At 58.7% G+C, this 17,547-nt stretch overlaps 2 protein-coding genes across 3 annotated transcripts in view; one reads left to right on the plus strand and one right to left on the minus strand.

Annotated features, from left to right (window-relative positions):
* The window catches only part of SMG6 (SMG6 nonsense mediated mRNA decay factor), a 214,777-nt gene extending 205,555 nt beyond the window's left edge, over window positions 1-9,222 (plus strand). The window contains exons 16-19 of the mRNA XM_081109365.1: window positions 770-923; window positions 3,870-4,081; window positions 4,378-4,459; window positions 7,486-9,222. Coding sequence (XP_080965491.1) covers window positions 770-923; window positions 3,870-4,081; window positions 4,378-4,459; window positions 7,486-7,616 — 579 coding nt within the window. The 3' untranslated portion in view covers window positions 7,617-9,222. The remainder of the gene's footprint in view (window positions 1-769; window positions 924-3,869; window positions 4,082-4,377; window positions 4,460-7,485) is intronic.
* A 142-nt stretch (window positions 9,223-9,364) lies between these two features.
* On the minus strand, window positions 9,365-14,058 carry HIC1 (HIC ZBTB transcriptional repressor 1; the record flags this gene model as incomplete). 2 transcript variants are annotated; one of them, XM_081110487.1, is made up of 2 exons in its annotated part: window positions 9,365-12,354; window positions 13,789-14,058. In XM_081110487.1, the coding sequence occupies one exon, from the start codon at window positions 12,332-12,334 to the stop codon at window positions 10,190-10,192; it is 2,145 nt and encodes a 714-aa protein (XP_080966613.1). In that variant the 3' UTR covers window positions 9,365-10,189. The 2 variants fall into 2 exon arrangements, with proteins under 2 accessions (XP_080966613.1, XP_080966612.1); XM_081110486.1 differs by lacking the exon at window positions 13,789-14,058 and adding an exon at window positions 12,675-12,711.
* Window positions 14,059-17,547: the final 3,489 nt, after the last annotated feature.

Raw genomic sequence — 17,547 nt, forward strand, 5'->3', positions numbered from 1 at the left:
ATTAAAAAACAAAATAAAATACAGTGGGGGTTTTTTTAAAAAAGAGGCTAAGCAAAAAATGAGTTGACTTAAAGTCAATTTAAAGAAAAACATCAGGTAAATAATAGTGTAGGTTGTACAGAGTTATGGCAGAGGAGTGCAAGTAGAACACAAAAGACTAATATTTAGGAGACACTGCTGGGGAGGCAGGGGGGTGGGAGTTGGCAATTCTGATCAATCTGAGTTTTCCTCTGTGCAAACATACGGATCAGGCCCTAATCTGTCACCCGTGTGGACTCCTGCTGCTGTGGGAGACTTTGAGATTAATTACTAGTTGTCAGCATCACTTTTTTTATGTAGTCTTGGAGTTTAACTTTTTTTTTTAACCACACGTGGTGAAGTAAATTGAAATACAAATTGTTTGGGATCTATATGTACATATATAAAGTGTCTGAATTGAGAAAGAACCAGACACGCCCTTAAAGATTTTTAGCACAAGGTCTTACTTTCAGAGGCCTGTTATTTTGAATACCATCAGGTCCTTTCTCAGTCCTAGGCAGGGTTTCAGTCACGCCCATTCCCTGGGCCATTTGGTCTATGTCCATTTTTATTGCAGTGTTTTGCCCAGCCCGTGGGCCTGTCCCTCAGGCCTGACAGGGGCTAGCTGTTCTTCTGGAGGGGAAAGAGGTTCAGGGGGCAGGATGCTGACACACTGTGGAGTCAGTGCCTGGCTCACCCACCCTCCTGCCTGCTCACTCTTTGGCTCACTCACCATTCTGTGTCCCTGTAGGCTGTCCTGGAGGACCACAGTCAGATGAGGCAGATGGAGCTCGAGATCAGACCCTTGTTCCTCGTACCAGACACCAACGGCTTCATTGACCACCTGGCCAGTCTGGCACGGCTTCTGGAGAGCAGGAAGTACATCCTGGTGGTGCCCCTCATCGGTGAGTCAGGCTAGAGCAGCCCTGCACGTGCACAGCAGCCCCCTCTACACACATGTCCCCCGCCCAGGGGCCAGGCAGGCAGAGCCCTGCCGTGTGTGTAAGGCAGGATTTGCGGAGAAGTAGGGAATGTGTGGGGCAAGGAAAATTGTTTAATAATCAAAGCAGTTCAAATTATTATGGCTGATCCATGGCTTAAACTGCTTGAGCAAATGTACTCCTGTGTCCCAGCAACCAGAGGCTGCATGAGCCCAGCCCTTGTTTTTATCCTTATAAAGCTTGCAGTAAAACAGCAAAGCTGGTTCCCGTTATTGGTAAACACTCAGCCCTGGCAGATAACGGCAGTGCTGCTGGGTGGTCTGGCAGGGAGGCTGGGAGGATTTTGAAGTGGTTAGATGCCTTTGGTCTGATTGTCTTGTAGCTTTTCATGATCATTCTGTTGGTTCGAGGTAGCATTCTTCTGGCCAATGTCACCCTAAGGCCAGGCCGACAGAAACCCTCCAGAGCAAGCCCTTGGCTCATGCCTGTGGATTCCTGCCACTTGGGCCCTTACCACTGTCTGGTCATTGGTGCTGGTGCAGGGTCAGCATCTCAGAACCCAGCTAGCTCGCTTCCATCCTCAGGCCAGATGAGCCCAGCTGGGCTGTCTCCAGGAGACTGTCTAGGCACCCTTAGTTCTTGGAGCTCTGTGGTAGGTCAGGCCCAAGATGGGCTTTGGGCTCTGGGCTCCTGTCTAATCTAACTGATACAGCTAATGTAGCTGAGGGCTCTGCTGTGGAGGAAGAGGGTCTGAGAGAGGATTGGGAAGCCCAGGGTTTTTAATGTCCCCTTCTCAGCAGCCACTTGGAGCAAGTTTGGGATCCCTGTCCTCTGGAAAAGCCACCAGACTGGCAGTCAGCCTGCCAAGCCACCTCTGACATCCATGCCAAGATGTTCCATTGGGCCTTCCCTCCCAGTCCCAAGTGTCTTAGTGCCAGATGAGGGTGGAAACAAAGGGCAGGAAACATCCGCCCCTGCAGAGGCTGTAGAACCCTGGGGGGTTGTGGGAAACACGTTAGCACCACCTGAGAATGTTGGCACTGAAGCAGCCCGCGTCCCGCCTCCACCCTCCCTGTCTTCCTTCCCCCTCCCCATGTGGCCTGGCCAGAACCTCTTAAACCCAGGCTCTTAGACCTAAGGAAAGGATTTCTGTTCTTCAGCAGGCAGAGCAACAAGACCATCCTGTTGTTCCAACTCCCCTCTTCCCTCGCTGGGTCCTGGGTGGGAAAGCTTTCAGGATAATGCATCTCTGTGCTTTCCTCCAGATGTTCAGGGGGAAGAAAGTGAGTTGGGCACCTTTTTGCTAGATGGTCAGGAAATGGTGTGGCTGAGAGAGTTGGCACCTCAGGAGCCTCAGACTTAGAAGGAGCCTCAGGCACCATCCCAGGCTACAGGGTTTTAGTTCACCAGCATGGATTGGGCCCCTATTATGTACATGGTCTCCTTATTCTCTGGTGCTCCAGTGAATGGCAGGCCACAGCCCTTGGTTTGGAGAAGCTTATGGTTCTGTGGAGAAAGCCAGATTTGGTGGATAGGGAGCAAATACATGCGAAAACCCAGAGGATACAGGCTGAATAAATAGATGGCCCCCAGGGGCGTTGGGAAATGACAACTCTGTTAAAACAGTCCAGACCAGCCTCTTTGAACCTTGGACTCTCAGGGGCTGTATAGGGCGCTCCTGTTTAATGAGGCTCCCTCAGTAGACTCCTGCCCCATGTCCAGAGCACAAAGGGTTAAGCCAACAGCCTTCCCTGCTTGTTTCTTGTGCTCTTTAACCTGCTCCATGCTCCTTAGGCCTGACCCCAGCATCGAGAAGCCCCGCCTGGTGCAGAAGCACAAACAAGCTTCCCCTTTGAAGCCTGTTTAGTTTGGAAGCAGGAAAGCAGATTTTGGGATGGAATACCAGTTTTTTGTGTTTGATGTTCTGTTTGCTGTACCGTATACCCATCCACCACTATTCCCCAACCTCAGCCATACATTGTGTGGACACTGTAGCCTCAGGTTGCTGAAAGCATGGTCATCGTGTGTGTGTGTGTGTTCCCACATGGGCCTTTTCCAGAAAGTGTCTCTGAATACCCAGACAGTGAGTGCCAGGCTCACCATGGAACAGCATGCTCATGCTGATTCCCCAAGCCATGAATCATTGCACCGAGGAGAGGCCTCAGACCCCAAACTCTCCCAGAGCCCCCAAGGAGTGCATATTTCCCACTTGACCTCAGGCTTTTGGCTGGAATTTTGGAAAGAATCTTCACCAGAAAATGAAGCCGTGTCCCAGACACATAGGCAGGCAGGCAGACAGGCACACGCGCGCGCGCACACACACACACACACACACGCACGCACACACACGTGCAGCATCAGAGGAGGTGAATGTGCCAAGGGCATGGTTTGGGGGAATACCAGGGCTCTTGCAAGTGGGGCCATGACTACGGAGTTCTACTTGGTAACCTCCCTGCCCTCTGCTGGGGCATGGGGCACAGAACTTTGCCCCCTCTTGAACTGCTGTGGTTGGGGGCCCAAGTGGATGAGGGAGAGTGCCTCTTTCCCTTTAAGCTGCTCCATACCCTTACCTCTCCTGAGGGATCCTTTCAGTTTGATCCTATAACTAAGGAATGCAATAGAGGGGCCAGGTTTCTTCCTCTGAATTCAGCAGCTCCAGAAAATCCCTGTCAGTTCCTCCCAGGAGAAGCTCAGGGCCTGGAGGAAGAGGCAGAAAGAGGAGAGAGCACTGTGGAAAGTCTGGGATGCTTCTTGCCCCCCAAGGTCCTCTACTTTCCCTGGAAGACTCCTGTGGGGCAGGATGGATTCTGTGGTCTGGGAGGGGCTGGCTGGGAAAGCGAGGCCTAGGGTAAAGATAGACATAATTGCTGATTGCTGAGGCAGATGCCTTGTGGAACTATATCTCCTCAGTGATCAATGAGCTGGATGGCCTGGCCAAGGGTCAGGAGACAGATCACCGGGCTGGGGGCTATGCCCGTGTGGTGCAGGAAAAGGCCCGGAAGTCCATCGAGTTCCTTGAGCGGCGATTTGAGAGTCGGGACTCTTGCCTGCGGGCCCTAACCAGCCGTGGCAACGAACTCGAATCCATCGCCTTCCGCAGTGAGGACATCACTGGCCAGCTGGTAAGACCCCTGGCAGAAAGGGAGATAGCCAGCCTTCAGATCAGGGTCCCCAGGAGCAGGGGACTAAAGGAAGGTCAGTCAACCTGGGCAGCTGAGGGGCAGCCACCGTTGAGGCCCAGGAATGGGAATTCGTGTCTTATAGATCACTGTTGGCACAGTTGGACCCACCAGGGCATGGATGGGAGGGGCTCTGGGAGGTGACCCTCCCCAGCACCCCAGAGGCAGAGTATATCTGTGCCTTCTCTGCCTAGCGCCCCCTCCTGCCCAGTAGCACTCCTCACACTGTCTTCCTCCAGGGTAACAACGATGACCTGATCCTCTCCTGCTGCCTTCACTACTGCAAAGACAAGGCGAAGGACTTCATGCCCACCAACAAAGGTACAGCTTTGCCTCTGCCTCAAGATCACCCATCCCCGGCTTTACCTTGTCCTGCCATCCTTGGCTTTGGAGAGTTTGAAAAAATGGGGGGTCATTGCTGAGGCAAGCTTAGTTCCCTGCCCTCCTGGCAGTCAGACCCTCCTGTCGTGGTTCCCCCACCCCTAGGAGATGTCAGGTGGGCCAAGCAGAAATGGGCCTAGCCCAGGAAGCCAGCCCCAGGCAGTGAGCTTTCCCACTCGGCGTGCATCCATTTCCTTTCTTGGGTCCTCAGTGAGTTCTCTGACAGCAAGAATGTCTCTATGATTCAGTGTAGCTTATTCTGGCCACAGTCTCCTGAGCCCAGCCCTCTGCTCTGTGAGGACAGTCCCCAGTGGTCCCTGCTCTGGGCCATGCTCATCCTCTTAGTTCATCCCTGATGTCTGCCCTATGCCAGGCGTGGGCGGAGGTGCTTCCCCAGTGAGTAGTGGGTTTTTTCTTCTCTCCCTACGGCGGTAAGCTGCAGTGCTTCGCAGGCTGGCTGGAGTTGGGGGCGAGAGCTTGAGCTCCTCACTCAACCCGGAACTTCTTGTACAGCCCCTTGGAGTCAGTGAAACTCAGGTTTTTCTGCTCCTGACTCCCGGGAATCTGACATTTCTTTTGGAAGGAATAGCTCAGTGTCATCTGCAGAGCTGATAATTCTCACCATTTGTATATGTAGTCTCTTGTCATCGTCTTTTAGTCGTCACCCACCTCTGCTCATTTTCTTAACCGTGGCTTCCAGGCTGGTCTGGGGGCTGACTTCTTTCCTACTGCTCCTCCCACCCACGTTAGTGCAGCCTTCACTCCTGCCTCGGCCTCTGTACCAGGGGTTGATAATGAGTCCACACTGCTCTTCTTCAGACAGATCCTGCCACAGGGCTTGCACCTACTGTCCCTTAGTACCAGATTTGGAACATTCAAGGGTAAAAAGGAGTCCAGACTAAGTCAAACGGGAACCTGAGCTCTGCTCCCAGGCAGCTTCCTAGAGGGGCACCTTCTGGGCGAGGTAGGCGGGCGTGCAGAAGGCCTTGTTGGGAAGTATGGGACAGATACTGCTGCGGCCCCACCCAGCCTCAGAGCTGTTTCGTTCTTAGCAGAGACACATTTTGGCTTTGGCCATACTAGTCTCCCCACCCCCCACCCCCACTTCACCCTAAACAGCCTACAGGAACCCACTGCCATCCTGAGGTCCACCCCTATCAGAATTACATCAGCAACGGCTGGTGTAATCAAACCCTATTTGTCAGTGTGAATTCTTAGCAGATTAACTTGTCAGATTCACAGAGAAACTGTCACCAAATGTTTATATGTAAACGATGTTGAATTTTAAAATCATGTGGATTATGGCGGATGGGGCCTGACAAGATGACTGCCTCTGGTTTCTAACAAAGTGAAGTTACCAGTGTCAAAACAGAGGATGTTTATTGTTAAAAATGTCTCAAAGTATCCACAGAAACCCCTGAAGACCCCTGCCAGCAACGCTGGGCCTCGGTTGGCTGACCTAAAGCCTGGGGCTCTCCTGGTCTGAGTCCCAGGGCAGGAATGGCGGGGCTGCAGACAGACTCGGGCAGCCAGCTGGGAGTCCCACACAGCACCGCACAAGATACCACCCCACCCCACCCTGCACTCACACACCCCAGAGGGTCAGACCCAGACAGTTGAGTGGTCTCAGAGCATCCCCTTTACCCATGGCCACCTTCCTCTCCCTCTCGCCCACCACAGCCCCTCACCTCCCATCACACCCTCCTTTCACTTCTCCCCTTCTCTCTCCACCATCAGCCTCAAGTGCCTCTCCCTCCTCCTTCCCCCCAACTGCTCCCAAGGCTGACAGCCAGTTCTCAGCCTCCCTGCTTGGAGCTGGAAAGCCTGAAACTGCTCAGGTCCAACATGGACGTTTGCAATCCCCCAGCCCGGCCAGCACCCGCAGTCAGTCAGCCCCGCAGGATGTTCCCTGTGCCTCCCTGTCTGCCGGCCTCCGTCTGGAAGCACCCAGCCTGGGACTGAGGAGTGGACTTGCCACCTGAGGGGCCTTGCCAGGGGTGGGGGTGTCACTGTGTGAGTACTTGGCCCCAGTTTAAGTTCTCCCCAGTACATTAAAGGGTTAGGGAATTAGGGGAAGAGAGATGGTGGACGACTTCCTGCTAAAAGTCCTCTAACAAGAATGGAGGCCATTTGTGTCCGTATAGAAAGATCTTTAAAATGTATAAAATTTGAATAAAGTAAGTAAGGCTAGTATGATTGTCAAGTTGTGGGGGGAAGCTTATATAACAAATATATATATATACCCTTGTAAATGTGCATAAAGAAATCTGGAAGCATACAGAGGTCTACCCGGGAGCAAGGCAGGGACACAGGAAGGGAGAGAACTGGGAGGATGAGCCTGGCTTTACCTTTTCGTTTTCCCTCTTCTGTGCTCTTCACCATGGCTTGTTTTTATTTAATAGAGGAAATCATTTGACTGTAGCCTCAGGACCTCCTTCGTATGACTTTGCCAAGGACCTCTTTGCCCTTCCCTCAGAGCTCCCTTGAGCTAACCCCTCTCCTCACATCTGGGAGGCCTGGATACTGTTTTCTACGTCTTAACAGGGTATTAAGACCTGCTGGCCTTGGAGGGAGAGGATGTGTAGAAGACAAGTGTTCTGAGTCCAGGACCAGCCATGCAGTAGGAGTGGGAGGAAAGGGGCTGCTTCTGCTCCCTCGGTTCAGAGTGCTGGGAGGGGCTGTGTGGAGGCCAGTGGTTTGGGCAGCTCTCAAGACACAAGGCAGCACAGTCCTGTGCAGGAGGCAGGGGTCCAAAGCAGGAGGCCAGCCTCTCCGCATGGCCCTCCCGAAGCCAGCAGGGGAGGGGCGTCCTCAGCTGATCATCTGCCTGAGGGAAAGGATTTGTGGAAGGGGCCAAGAAATGCCTGGCCTTCATGCACCCCTCCCCCCAGGACCATGCTCCCCTCCAGAGAGAGGAGAGGCTGGCAGTGTCCTCTCTGAGGCTCTCTGCCCTCTTGTGCCAACAGAGGAGCCCATCCGGCTGCTGCGGGAGGTGGTGCTGCTGACCGATGACCGGAACCTGCGTGTGAAGGCGCTGACGAGGAACGTGCCTGTGCGGGACATCCCGGCCTTCCTCGCGTGGGCCCAGGTGGGCTGAGGGGGCCACGCTGGGGCCCCCCCCCATGGAACCGCTCCTGAGAGGCCACCAGGTGCCCAGTGTAGCACGGAAGATGCCCACATGCCTGAGCCACCAAACCACCCAGACAATAAACCATCCTCTTCCAACCCACACCGTGGCCGTGCTGTGGGGGAGCTGCTCCTCACAGAGCCCCTCCCAAGGGTTGGGCGGAAGCTGCTGGGACCCTCCTGGGCTGTCAAGATTGAGTAGGGAGGTGGCTGGCTGCAGTGACAGCGGGTGGGCGAGCTAGATAGGCTGCCCATGCTCTCAGTCTTTCTCCCTCCCCTACTTAAAGGGCTGGGGAAGGCTTTCTCAGCCTCGGGAGTCAGCCACTTTCTCAAGTGGAGATGGGTTAAGGAGGTTAGAATTTCCATCAGATGCAGGTGAAGTCACGGGTCCCTTTAATCTCCATCAGAACCCCTGTGCTGAACGTGTCCAAGGGGCTTGGCCACGCCATGAAGAGAGTGCCCAGGGGGTGTCTTTCCCTCAAGGCCTGGGTTCCCACATGGACCTAAGTTAGGCTGTGGACACCATGTTCCATACAGCAGCCCTAGATCCCCACTTCTTCTGCCCCAAACGCCCCCCCTCCCCCCATCCTGCTGCTCTTCCTGCCCTTATCAATCTGGGTCCATTTCCTTTGCCCTCTTCCCCGTGGATGGTCAGGAGTCTAGAGGAAAGGGACATCTGGTCTCAGGCCCATGCTTCCTGGGTGGCCTTTGCCTGCTTCCTCTCCCCTTGGCCTTCCTTTTGCTCTAGTTCCCACTGGACAAAATTTCCTGATTTTTCTCATTTCTCCCCTCCTCTCTCTTGTCCTTCTCTCCCCCCTGCATCAGCCCACCCCCCCCCTCCTCTTTCTAGTTGATCCCTCTCACCTTCCTGGTCCCCTCAATCTCACCTCAGTTCCTTGCCATGGGTGTTCTCACTCTGAATCTCCCTCTTCCTTCAGTACCTGTACCAGGAACCTAATTAAGCTCCCCTTTCCCCAACCTTCTTTCCCAGGCCCCTGTGCTACGAGAATCTTCCAGGCTCGTGCCTGGAAGAGAGCATTGCCTAGCCTGGAGTTTGCACCCGATTTCTAGCTTTCCCTAGAAGAGCTTGACACAGGGCCTTTGAGTTTTTTGTTGCCTCTTTAGTTAGCACCTGTGTTCAAAGCCTCACTCAGGAGGCTTCCTACTGCACTGGGTATTCATTTTCTCAACCCAGGAACAGAGGTGCGGGGAAGACAGGGTTTTGACGAGAAGCCAGGATTAAGTTTTGATGGGACCAGTGGGGGTATCCCTTAGAACCCCTAACTATATGTAGCCTGCCCAGAGGATGGGAGCTTGGCTGTGCCCTCCCGAGGCCCGAGAGTATGCCAGAAGGAGGACGGACTGTACAGGGGAGCCACAGCCAATGGTTTGGGGGTATAAGTTTCCCAGGGCCTCAGAAAACCAGGTTCTTTGGGTACAATGTCCCCAGCCTCCTTTGCGATCCTCTGCCCTGGATGAAGGCTAATGACTGGGTGGGTGGGAGACCCAGCTCTCCTTTCTGTCCTATTTGCAGCACTGGTTTTGTTTCCTTAATAAATTTTTAGTTATGAGATATACCTGACCTCTTGCTGATCTGTCTCTGGGACTGGGGAGGGAGGAAGGTCCGAGGCTCTGCCCCTGTGTCTGGTCCCTCCACCCCCCTTGGTGCTGGCACCAGGTCCTAGTGCAAGGCAGAAGAGAGCTGCAGGGTCCAGGGTCCTTGGTTACTGCTTTATTGCTTTCTGGTTCGAGTATAGAAAATGGAAGCGGCTCTGGAAGAGCCTGTGTACAAGGTAGAAAATATACAAAAGAGGAGGAGGGAGCTAAAGAGACCACGTTCCAGCCCAGCCCTGCCTGGGCTCGGGGATGGGGCTGCCCGGGGCGCATGCAATAAATATGGTCCGGGGCCTCGGGGAAGGGGGAGAGGACACCGCAGGAGTGGGAGACCGGGTAGACCGGGCTGTCTCAGCCCTCAGACTTCAGAGGGAGGGGAGGATTGGCCCTGGGGATAGTGCCGCTTGTGCAAAATGAGGAACTTCACATTATCAGTCCCGGGGCGGGCGGGAGCGGGGGGCAGGGGGCCCTCCGGCCGGCTCAGTCCCCTCCCAGCTCCCTAACCCTGCCCGACGCTCCGACCCCAGCGGGGAGATTCACAGTGAGAATGGGTGTGGTCGCAAGGGCCGGAGGTAGGCCTGGGAGCGCCCCAACAGTGACACCCCTACCCCCAAGAGCAGCACGGAGCCGGGGGAGGGGGCCAACGAACCACAGGAAGAGGCGGAGAAGGGCCGGGGGTCTCCTTTGGTCAAAGCTGATATCAAAAATATAAATCTCCCTTCCCCCAACCCACCCCCATCCCCGGGCTAAGGCACAAAGCAGTGAGGCCAGGTGAGGCCGCGGAGGTGGGGCCGCCGCCACTGCGGTGACGCTGCCGCTGCTACTATGGTTGTCCCGGCGAGGTTTGCCTGCTCGCTGCCGCCGCGCCGCTCCCTGGGAGCGCGGGCCGGGGCCACGCGGCAGCGACCAGGCGGGCCGGCAAGGGGCGCCCTAGGTGGGGGAGAAACGGTCGATGGTCCGGCCGTCGGGCCCCGCAGCCAGGTGTGCTCCCTGGCTCAGCACCTCGGCCGCCTTGTCCGGGCTGAGGCCCAGCTCCGCGGTGAACTTAGCCAGCGGGTAGAGGCTCTCGAGCGCCACCTTGGGGTCGTGCAGGAAGTGCGTGGTCTGCGCCAGCAGCTCGGCCGCGGCCGCCTTGTCCTGCTGCTTCAGGCTTAGCTGTTCAGCTGTGAGGCGGGCCACAGCAAAGACGCCCTCGGGGAAGTCGAGTTTGCCTTTGCCATCCGGGCCAGGGACGCCGGGCAGCCCCCCGAGCCCCGCCAGCGCCCCAGCTGCGCCAGCTGCGCCACCCACGGCGTGCATCTTCATGTGGCTGATGAGGTTGCGTTGCTGGGCGAACTTGCCGCCGCACACCTGGCACTCGTAGGGCTTCTCGCCCGAGTGTATGCGCATGTGCTCGGTGAGGCGGTATTGGCGCGTGAAGCGCATGCCGCACGCGTCGCACGCAAAGGGTTTGAGGCCCAGGTGGCTGCGCATGTGGCGCGTCATGGTCCCGCGCTGCGTGAACTTCTTCCCGCAGATGGTGCATGGATAGGGCCGGGTAAGCCAGTGCGTCTTCTCGTGCTGCCGCAGTGTGGCCGGGTCCTTGTAGCTTTTGTCGCACGACGCGCAGCGGTAGGGCCGCAGCAGTTCGCCCAGTCCGCCGGGAGCACCCCCGACCTTGTCCCCACCGCCTCCAAAAGGGGGCCCGAGGCCGGCGGCTCCCGCCGCTACCTCAGCCGCCTCGGCCCTGCCATATAGTGCCTCCTCCTCCTCCACGTGCGCCTCCACATGCGCATTCAGCTGCTCAGAGCTGGGAAAGCCCTTGCCGCACGGGATGCACACGTACAGGTTGTCGCCGAAGCTCTCAGGCTCGCCATAAGCCAGGTGGGGACATGGGTAGCCCTCGAGGTGGCCGCCGGGCGGGCTGGGGTCCTCGCTGCTGCCAGTCTCCTCGCTGCTGCTTTTGTAGTCGTCGCCGTCGCCACCTGCGCCGGGCCCGTCCAGGCTGCCCGGGTAGCGCGGCGGCGGCGCCAGACCAAGCGGAGGCCCCCCGGGCGAGGTGGCCGGGTCCCCGCCGCGCTCCTCGCAGCGCTCGCCCGGGGAGCCGCGATCCCGGCCCAGCTCATCGCCGTAGCTACCCAGGCCTGGCTCGTGCTTCATCCAGCGGTAGAGGAGGCTGGGCCCGTCAGGGCGGCCGGGGGGCTCGGGTCCCGGACTGGCGCTGCCGACACGGAACGGGTCCGGAGGCTGTATGACCTCCTCCAGCTTCTGGAAGGGCAGTGGCGGCAGCGGCGGCAGGATGAGCGGCGGCTCCTTGTAGGCTGCGGGGCCGGCGCTGGGAGGGCTGTCTGGGCGCGGAGGCAGCTCGCGCTCGCCCGGAGGCCTCTCGGGAGGCACGGAGCTCGGCGGGCTTTTCTTGGACAGGTCCAGGCCGCAGAGCGGAGAGCAGCGGCGCTCCGGAGCGCAGAGTGCGGCGGCCGGGCCGGGGCCCGAGGCGTACAACTCAGCGCAGTGCGTGTTCACTGCGGCCTCGGGGCCCGACGGCGGCTCGGCGCTGGGCGGCGGCGGAGGCCCGGCTGGGGACGAGTAGCAAGCCTGGATGACGGGCGTGGCAGACCGCAGGCCCCGGCCCGGCCGCCCGTACGGTGCATAGCCGCCACCGCCGCCGCCGCCGCCCCGCAGGTGGCAGTACTTGCCGTGGCGTTTGAGGCGCTTCTTGCACAGCGCCACGAGGTCGGGGATCTGCAGGTAGCTGGCAGCGGCCAGTACAGCGCCCAGGCTCGGCTCGGTCCCCGGAGCCACTGCCGCCGACGCTGCAGCCTCTGCGCCATCAGCCAGGCGGCCGGTGTAGATGAAGTCCAGCACCAGGCGGAACACGGCCGGGCTCACCATGTCATGGTCCAGGTTGAGCAGGTTGTCATGCACCACCAGGGACTTGAGGTAGGCGCTGCTGGCCGCCAGCACGTTCTTGTGCGCGCGGAAGAGGGCGTTCTGCACCACGATGATCACGTCGCACAAGAAGCCCTTGGTGCGCTGGTTGTTGAGCTGCAGCAGCAGCTGCCTCGAGTGGCCGGGCGCCTCCATCGTGTCCAGCATCGTCTGCCCAGCACAATCTCCTGCGGGGATACACACCAGTCGGGTCAGGGCCGCAGGAGCCCTCGCTGCCTGTTCCCAGCCCAGCGCCTCTCCCCTCCACTTCCCCTTCCCTTCAGCTGGGCAGAGGCATCGAGCACCAGCCTGGGCACTGGTGGAGGATGAGTAGCCTCCGAGTGTGGGCGCCTGGACCGGACCAGAAGGAGCAGAAGAGTGGCTGGTGGAGAGGAGGCCAGGCTGGCCTGCACCCCCTTGCCCGGAGGCACCGGGTACACAAGCTGGGTCCTGGGGGCTTCGAAGAGGAAAACTGTTGGGATGAAGTGACCCTTTCAGAGACAATTACCCGATTTGAGGAAAATGTCCGCTTCAGGAAAAGTCATTCAGGACCGAGGAGTTTGCCCAACTGGGATCAGAGGGAGCCGAGTGAAAAGCGCCTCCCGCCTCGGGAGAAGTTGCCCCAGCTGGGGGAAGTGATCCGGAGGAGGGGAGCGCTGGGGCCGCCGTGGTGCCGCCCTGGCCCGGGGCTGTCAGGCCCTAGTTGGGGCCCGGTCGGCGGCTGCAGCACCGCACGGCGAGCGGAGGCAGCCGCTGCCGTGGCGGGCAGAGCACGAAGGCCGGGTCCCGGCGCGGGGAGGGCGTTATATCAGGGCAGGAGGCTGAGGCAGGAAGCAGGTGGGGGGGAGGGGGAGCCACGCAGCTCCCAGGGGAGGGAGGGGGCAGCGCCCCGGGCGGGCACGGCGCACAGCCGGCTGCGGCCCTGACCCCGGCCTGCGCCCCACCCGAGTCCCGGCCCGGCCTCGGCCTTAGGTCTGCGTTCACGGCCCGGCGCCTCCCTCCCCAGCTCCCCTCGGCCCCTTCTCCACTGGAACTCCGCCGCCCAAACTTAGGAAAAAGTTTCCCAACTTCAGCCAGACCGGGAGGGGCGCGCCAGCCCCAGTCCCTCAACTCCCAGCTTTTCCTCTCGCCCCCCATTTCAGCAGCCGGGCAGCGGCAGGGCCTGAACCGAGCCCTGGGCTGCCCTGCCCGCCAGCTCGCCGGCCCGACACTGTTCCCCGCCTGGTCCGCAGGGCCTCACGGCCCGTTACCTGCGCCTGCAACCGCGCCAGACTTCCCTCCCCGCGGCGGTGGCAGCTCCTAGCCGGCGCCCCACCCGCCCTGCTGCCAGGAGCCGAGCTGTGCCAGGGCAGCGCCCCTGCCAGCCCCACCCGCCAGCTCTCCCCTTCCTCGCCTCTCCAGCCCATGTGCGGGCAGAGCCGGCCCCGGCTGCTGACCCCGCCGTGAACCCGGAGCAGATCAGCGATCCGGTGGTCTTAAACCCTCTAAGGGCGACACCCGAAGTTCTGAACGCCAGCCGCGTTGGGACGCTCGCACCGGAGGATGCACCCGAGGCGGCTAGAGCGCGAGGACCGGACTGTCCTGGTCCCCTGTCCCTCCCGGTCCCCAGCCCGAGGACCCACCTGGGGGGCATGTCGGAAGCCCCGGGCCCGGCTGCCGGCGGATCCAGGGGGGACGTGGCTGCGCTGCGCTGCCCTCCGCCCGCCGGGCCCCCGGTCGGTCTGTCCTGCTGGTCCGTCCTCCCCGCGTCCTGGTCGCGTCTCAGCCCCGCCGCGCTTTCCGCACACTCTTATCTGGAGCGGCCCGGGCCAGGAGGCTCTGCTGCAACTATGGCGCCACCTCGCGGCAACGCGGAGCTTTGCGCGGCACAGCCACGACCTCCCTCCCGCGCACCTGGGCTGGAGGGCTAGCAGATGCGCAGCTGGATCCGGGAAGGGGGGCTATTCGAAAAGATCACCCTCCCAGATTGCCCACCTGGGGACCCAAGTCCCGGACATAAGAGCCACACACATCCCGGGGTCTTGTGCTGAACGCTTCCGTGTACATATTTCCAGATTCTCACATAGCCCCAATTCGAAAAGTCCTGCTTTCAAAGAGGGAACTCTGGTGACAGTAGATGGTGGAAGGGAAGTTTCGGAAATCGTAAGGGGGGAGAAGATAGACAAGATCTCCGTTAACTCTCTTTAGACATTCCTGGATGGGACTATTTATACCAGCGATTCTCAATCTGTGGGTCGCCTAAGACCATCGGAAAACACATATATAATTACATATTGTTTTGTGATGAATCACTATGCTTTAATTATGTTCAATTTGTAACAATGAAAATACACCCTGCATATCAGATATTTACATGACGATTCATAACAGTAGCAAAATTACAGTTATGAAGTAGCAACAAAAATAATTATATGGTTGGGGGTCACCACAACATGAGGAACTGTATTACAGGGTCGCAGCGTTAGGAAGGTTGAGAACCATTGATTTATACCCACCCCAAGCACACCCACCCTCACTCATACACATGGGTTAGGTATGCACAGAATAAGCTCATTTGCAGCCAGATCCTCTCCAGATTTTGACACCAATGGGCGCGCATGTTTACACAGACACACACTTGCCCCCTTCCGAGAGCCAAGTTCGGCTCTTTGGGGTACTCCGGGGGCTGCCACGTAGGATCCTCCGTGAATCTGGGCAGAGCGGTTACCCAAACCGCTCGCCCAGAACTTGGTCTCTGGAAGGACCTCAGGATGTTCGACTGGGAATGGCTGGACGCCTCTTGAGGGTCCTACGGAAGTGACTCCAGCCCCCAGGTTCCCCAAGTGAGTCGTTCTGAGAAACCCGATTGGACGACCTCGTCTCCAACCCACTGACGAGAGAAATGGGGCAAGAAGGCCTGCAGCCTGGGGTCCCCCTCCGCAAAGTCCTGCACCCCAGGTGAAGGCCCTGTTCTTGCAGGTGACTCCCCTTCTGGGAGGGAGGGGATCCGGCACTGGTGTCTGGCACTGGCTGAGCTACTCCGGAAGTGTTCCCGCGCTGCCCAGCCATTGCATCAGGCTGGTAGCGGGCACCAGATCTCGTTGCGGCCCACGCTCCGCCTCCTCCCCACACCTCCTAACCCCCGCCCACACGTGAGGGGTGGGAGTGGGTTCCCGAGAACCCCTGCAGCTTCTGATTGGGTACGCCTTCCTCAGCCGCCGCACCAGAGGCTGGGGCGCAGAGTTACCATAGTAACCGGTGAGGTTCGCCCAGATCGCTTCTCTCCAAGGCCTTGGAGAGCTTAGCAACCACGCGGGGCTGCTGGGCGGATGCGGCCGCGCTCCCTGCCCCCCCGCCCCCACCATCACCGTGTGGTTCTCAGTCCCCAAGTCCCCTCTAGAGGTAGTGGCTGAGTCATTCATTGCGGGAGCGCGGGCGCGGGCGCGGCCACTCTCGATCCCAGACAAACACCAAGGGCTCCATAGCCCCCAGGAGGCTCCCTTTCCTCCGCAGGCGACTTCATGGCCTCGCGCCAGGCGATGGCTACGGGTCTCTGCAGGTCCTGCTCACTCTCACCGCATCCCGAGTCCGCCCTCACCCTGCGTTCACTCGTGTTCTGGGTCATTCTTATCCCAGTTCCTCTCCTCCGGCTCCCCGTGGTGTCCTCACTCGGGAAGCGGTGAGGTTCCGAGAATGAACACGGCGGGCTCCGAAGCTGCCAGCCTCTACGGGCAGAGGGGCATGCTGTCCGCTGAGAGGGAGAGCTGGGGAGAGGCGGGAGGGCTCCTCAGAAGTGTTCTTAGAGCTGGGCTCTGATGGATGAATAGGAGCTCCTTCCCCAGGCAGGAAGGCATTCCTGAAGAAGATACCTCTGGGACAAAGCCTGGAGCAGAAAAAGGACTCAGGGTGGCCAGATTCCCAGAGTGTGAGAACCTCTCTGGCCCCTTCTCTGCTGTAATCTCTTATCCTCTTGGAGGGGCCAGATCCTAGCGCCACCAGGAGCCCTTCTCGCTGTGCCTCCTGCAGGGGAGGAGTCTGTCCACTGCGAACCCACCCCAGTGCCTGCTGTGCCCGCTGTCCTTGTTTTTCTTAAAAATATATTTTATTGATTTTAGAGAGGAAGGGAGAGGGAGAAAGAGATAGAAACATCAATGGTAAGAGAGAATCACTGATTGGCTGCCTCCTGCACGCCCCCCACTGGGGATCAAGCCGGAAACCCAGGCATGTGCCCTTGGCCAGAATCGAACCCGGGACCTTTCAGTCCGCAGGCCGGCGCTCTATCCATTGAGCCAAACCAGCTAGGGCCCTTTTTGTTTTTTAAATATATTTTTATTATTTCAGAAAGGAGAGGAGAGGGGGAGAGAGAAACCAGTAATGAGAGAGAATCGTTGATTGGCTGCCTCCTGCACGCCCCACACCGGGGGTCAAGCCCATAGCTTGGGCATGTGGCCTGACCTGGAATCAAACCGAGACCTCCTGGGTCATAGGTTCTCTCTCAACCACTGAGCCAAGCCAGCAGGCTCCTTGGTTTTTCTTTAACACTCTTGCCGGATACCCGATTTCCAAGTCAACTTCCTGCCCCAGCCCCTACCCTCAAGCTGCCCTTATATCTGTATGGAGGGCCTTACAGAACTGCCCCCAGCCTAACTGCCCTCCGTCTGGCCTGGCCCTGCCCTCTCCCCACCCCAATCCAGCTGCTCTCTCTGAACACATTCCCTCCCCCATGTAGAGCCCTCCTCAACTGAGGAGTTAGGTTGGGCCAGGATCACTCATTTCCCTGCTCCTGCCCAGGGGAACTCTGCCCCACAGGGCATGTCCCCTTCCTGCCATTCTGCCCTCCAGGAACTCTAATTTCTCCCAGAAGTGGGCTCTGCTCTGCCACACTTTTGAGAGCCCCCTCTGCCAAGCTGCTGAGCCCCGGTCTCCTTCGCTCATTCTTCCGCTCATAGGAGCTCTGCCAATGCCCATTATTCCACAGATGGGTCCTAAACTCGGCCTGCGGGGTGCCAGGCTCTGAAACTGACGCCCCCCTCCACTTGCTGAGGCTCCTCTCCCTCTCACCCCCCTTCTCCTGACACCTTTTGCCCAACTTCCCCACAGAGGACCCCCCATCCCCCGCTCATTTCTGGGGAGTCCAAGGGCCTCGTGCCTGTCTGTCCTCAATTTTCCTGCCTTGCCTGGGGTCTCCAGCTCCCATTGGTACCTGGACCCCCACTGGGCATTCCCTCCAGGCCCAGCCTCCTCCTGGGAAGCCTTCCAAGACCCCTGAGCTCCCCACTTCTCCCGCACAGCACAGCTCTGGATGCTGCTCCGAGGGCCCAGCTTCCTCTCCTGCCCCCACCCCAGTGATCCACACCTCAGGGGCTCTGGAGTATAATGCCGCCACCGCCGGGGGACATCTT

Source organism: Myotis nattereri (assembly GCF_964212035.1).
Source record: "Myotis nattereri genome assembly, chromosome: 16".
In the NCBI taxonomy this organism is placed as follows: Eukaryota; Metazoa; Chordata; class Mammalia; order Chiroptera; family Vespertilionidae; genus Myotis; species Myotis nattereri.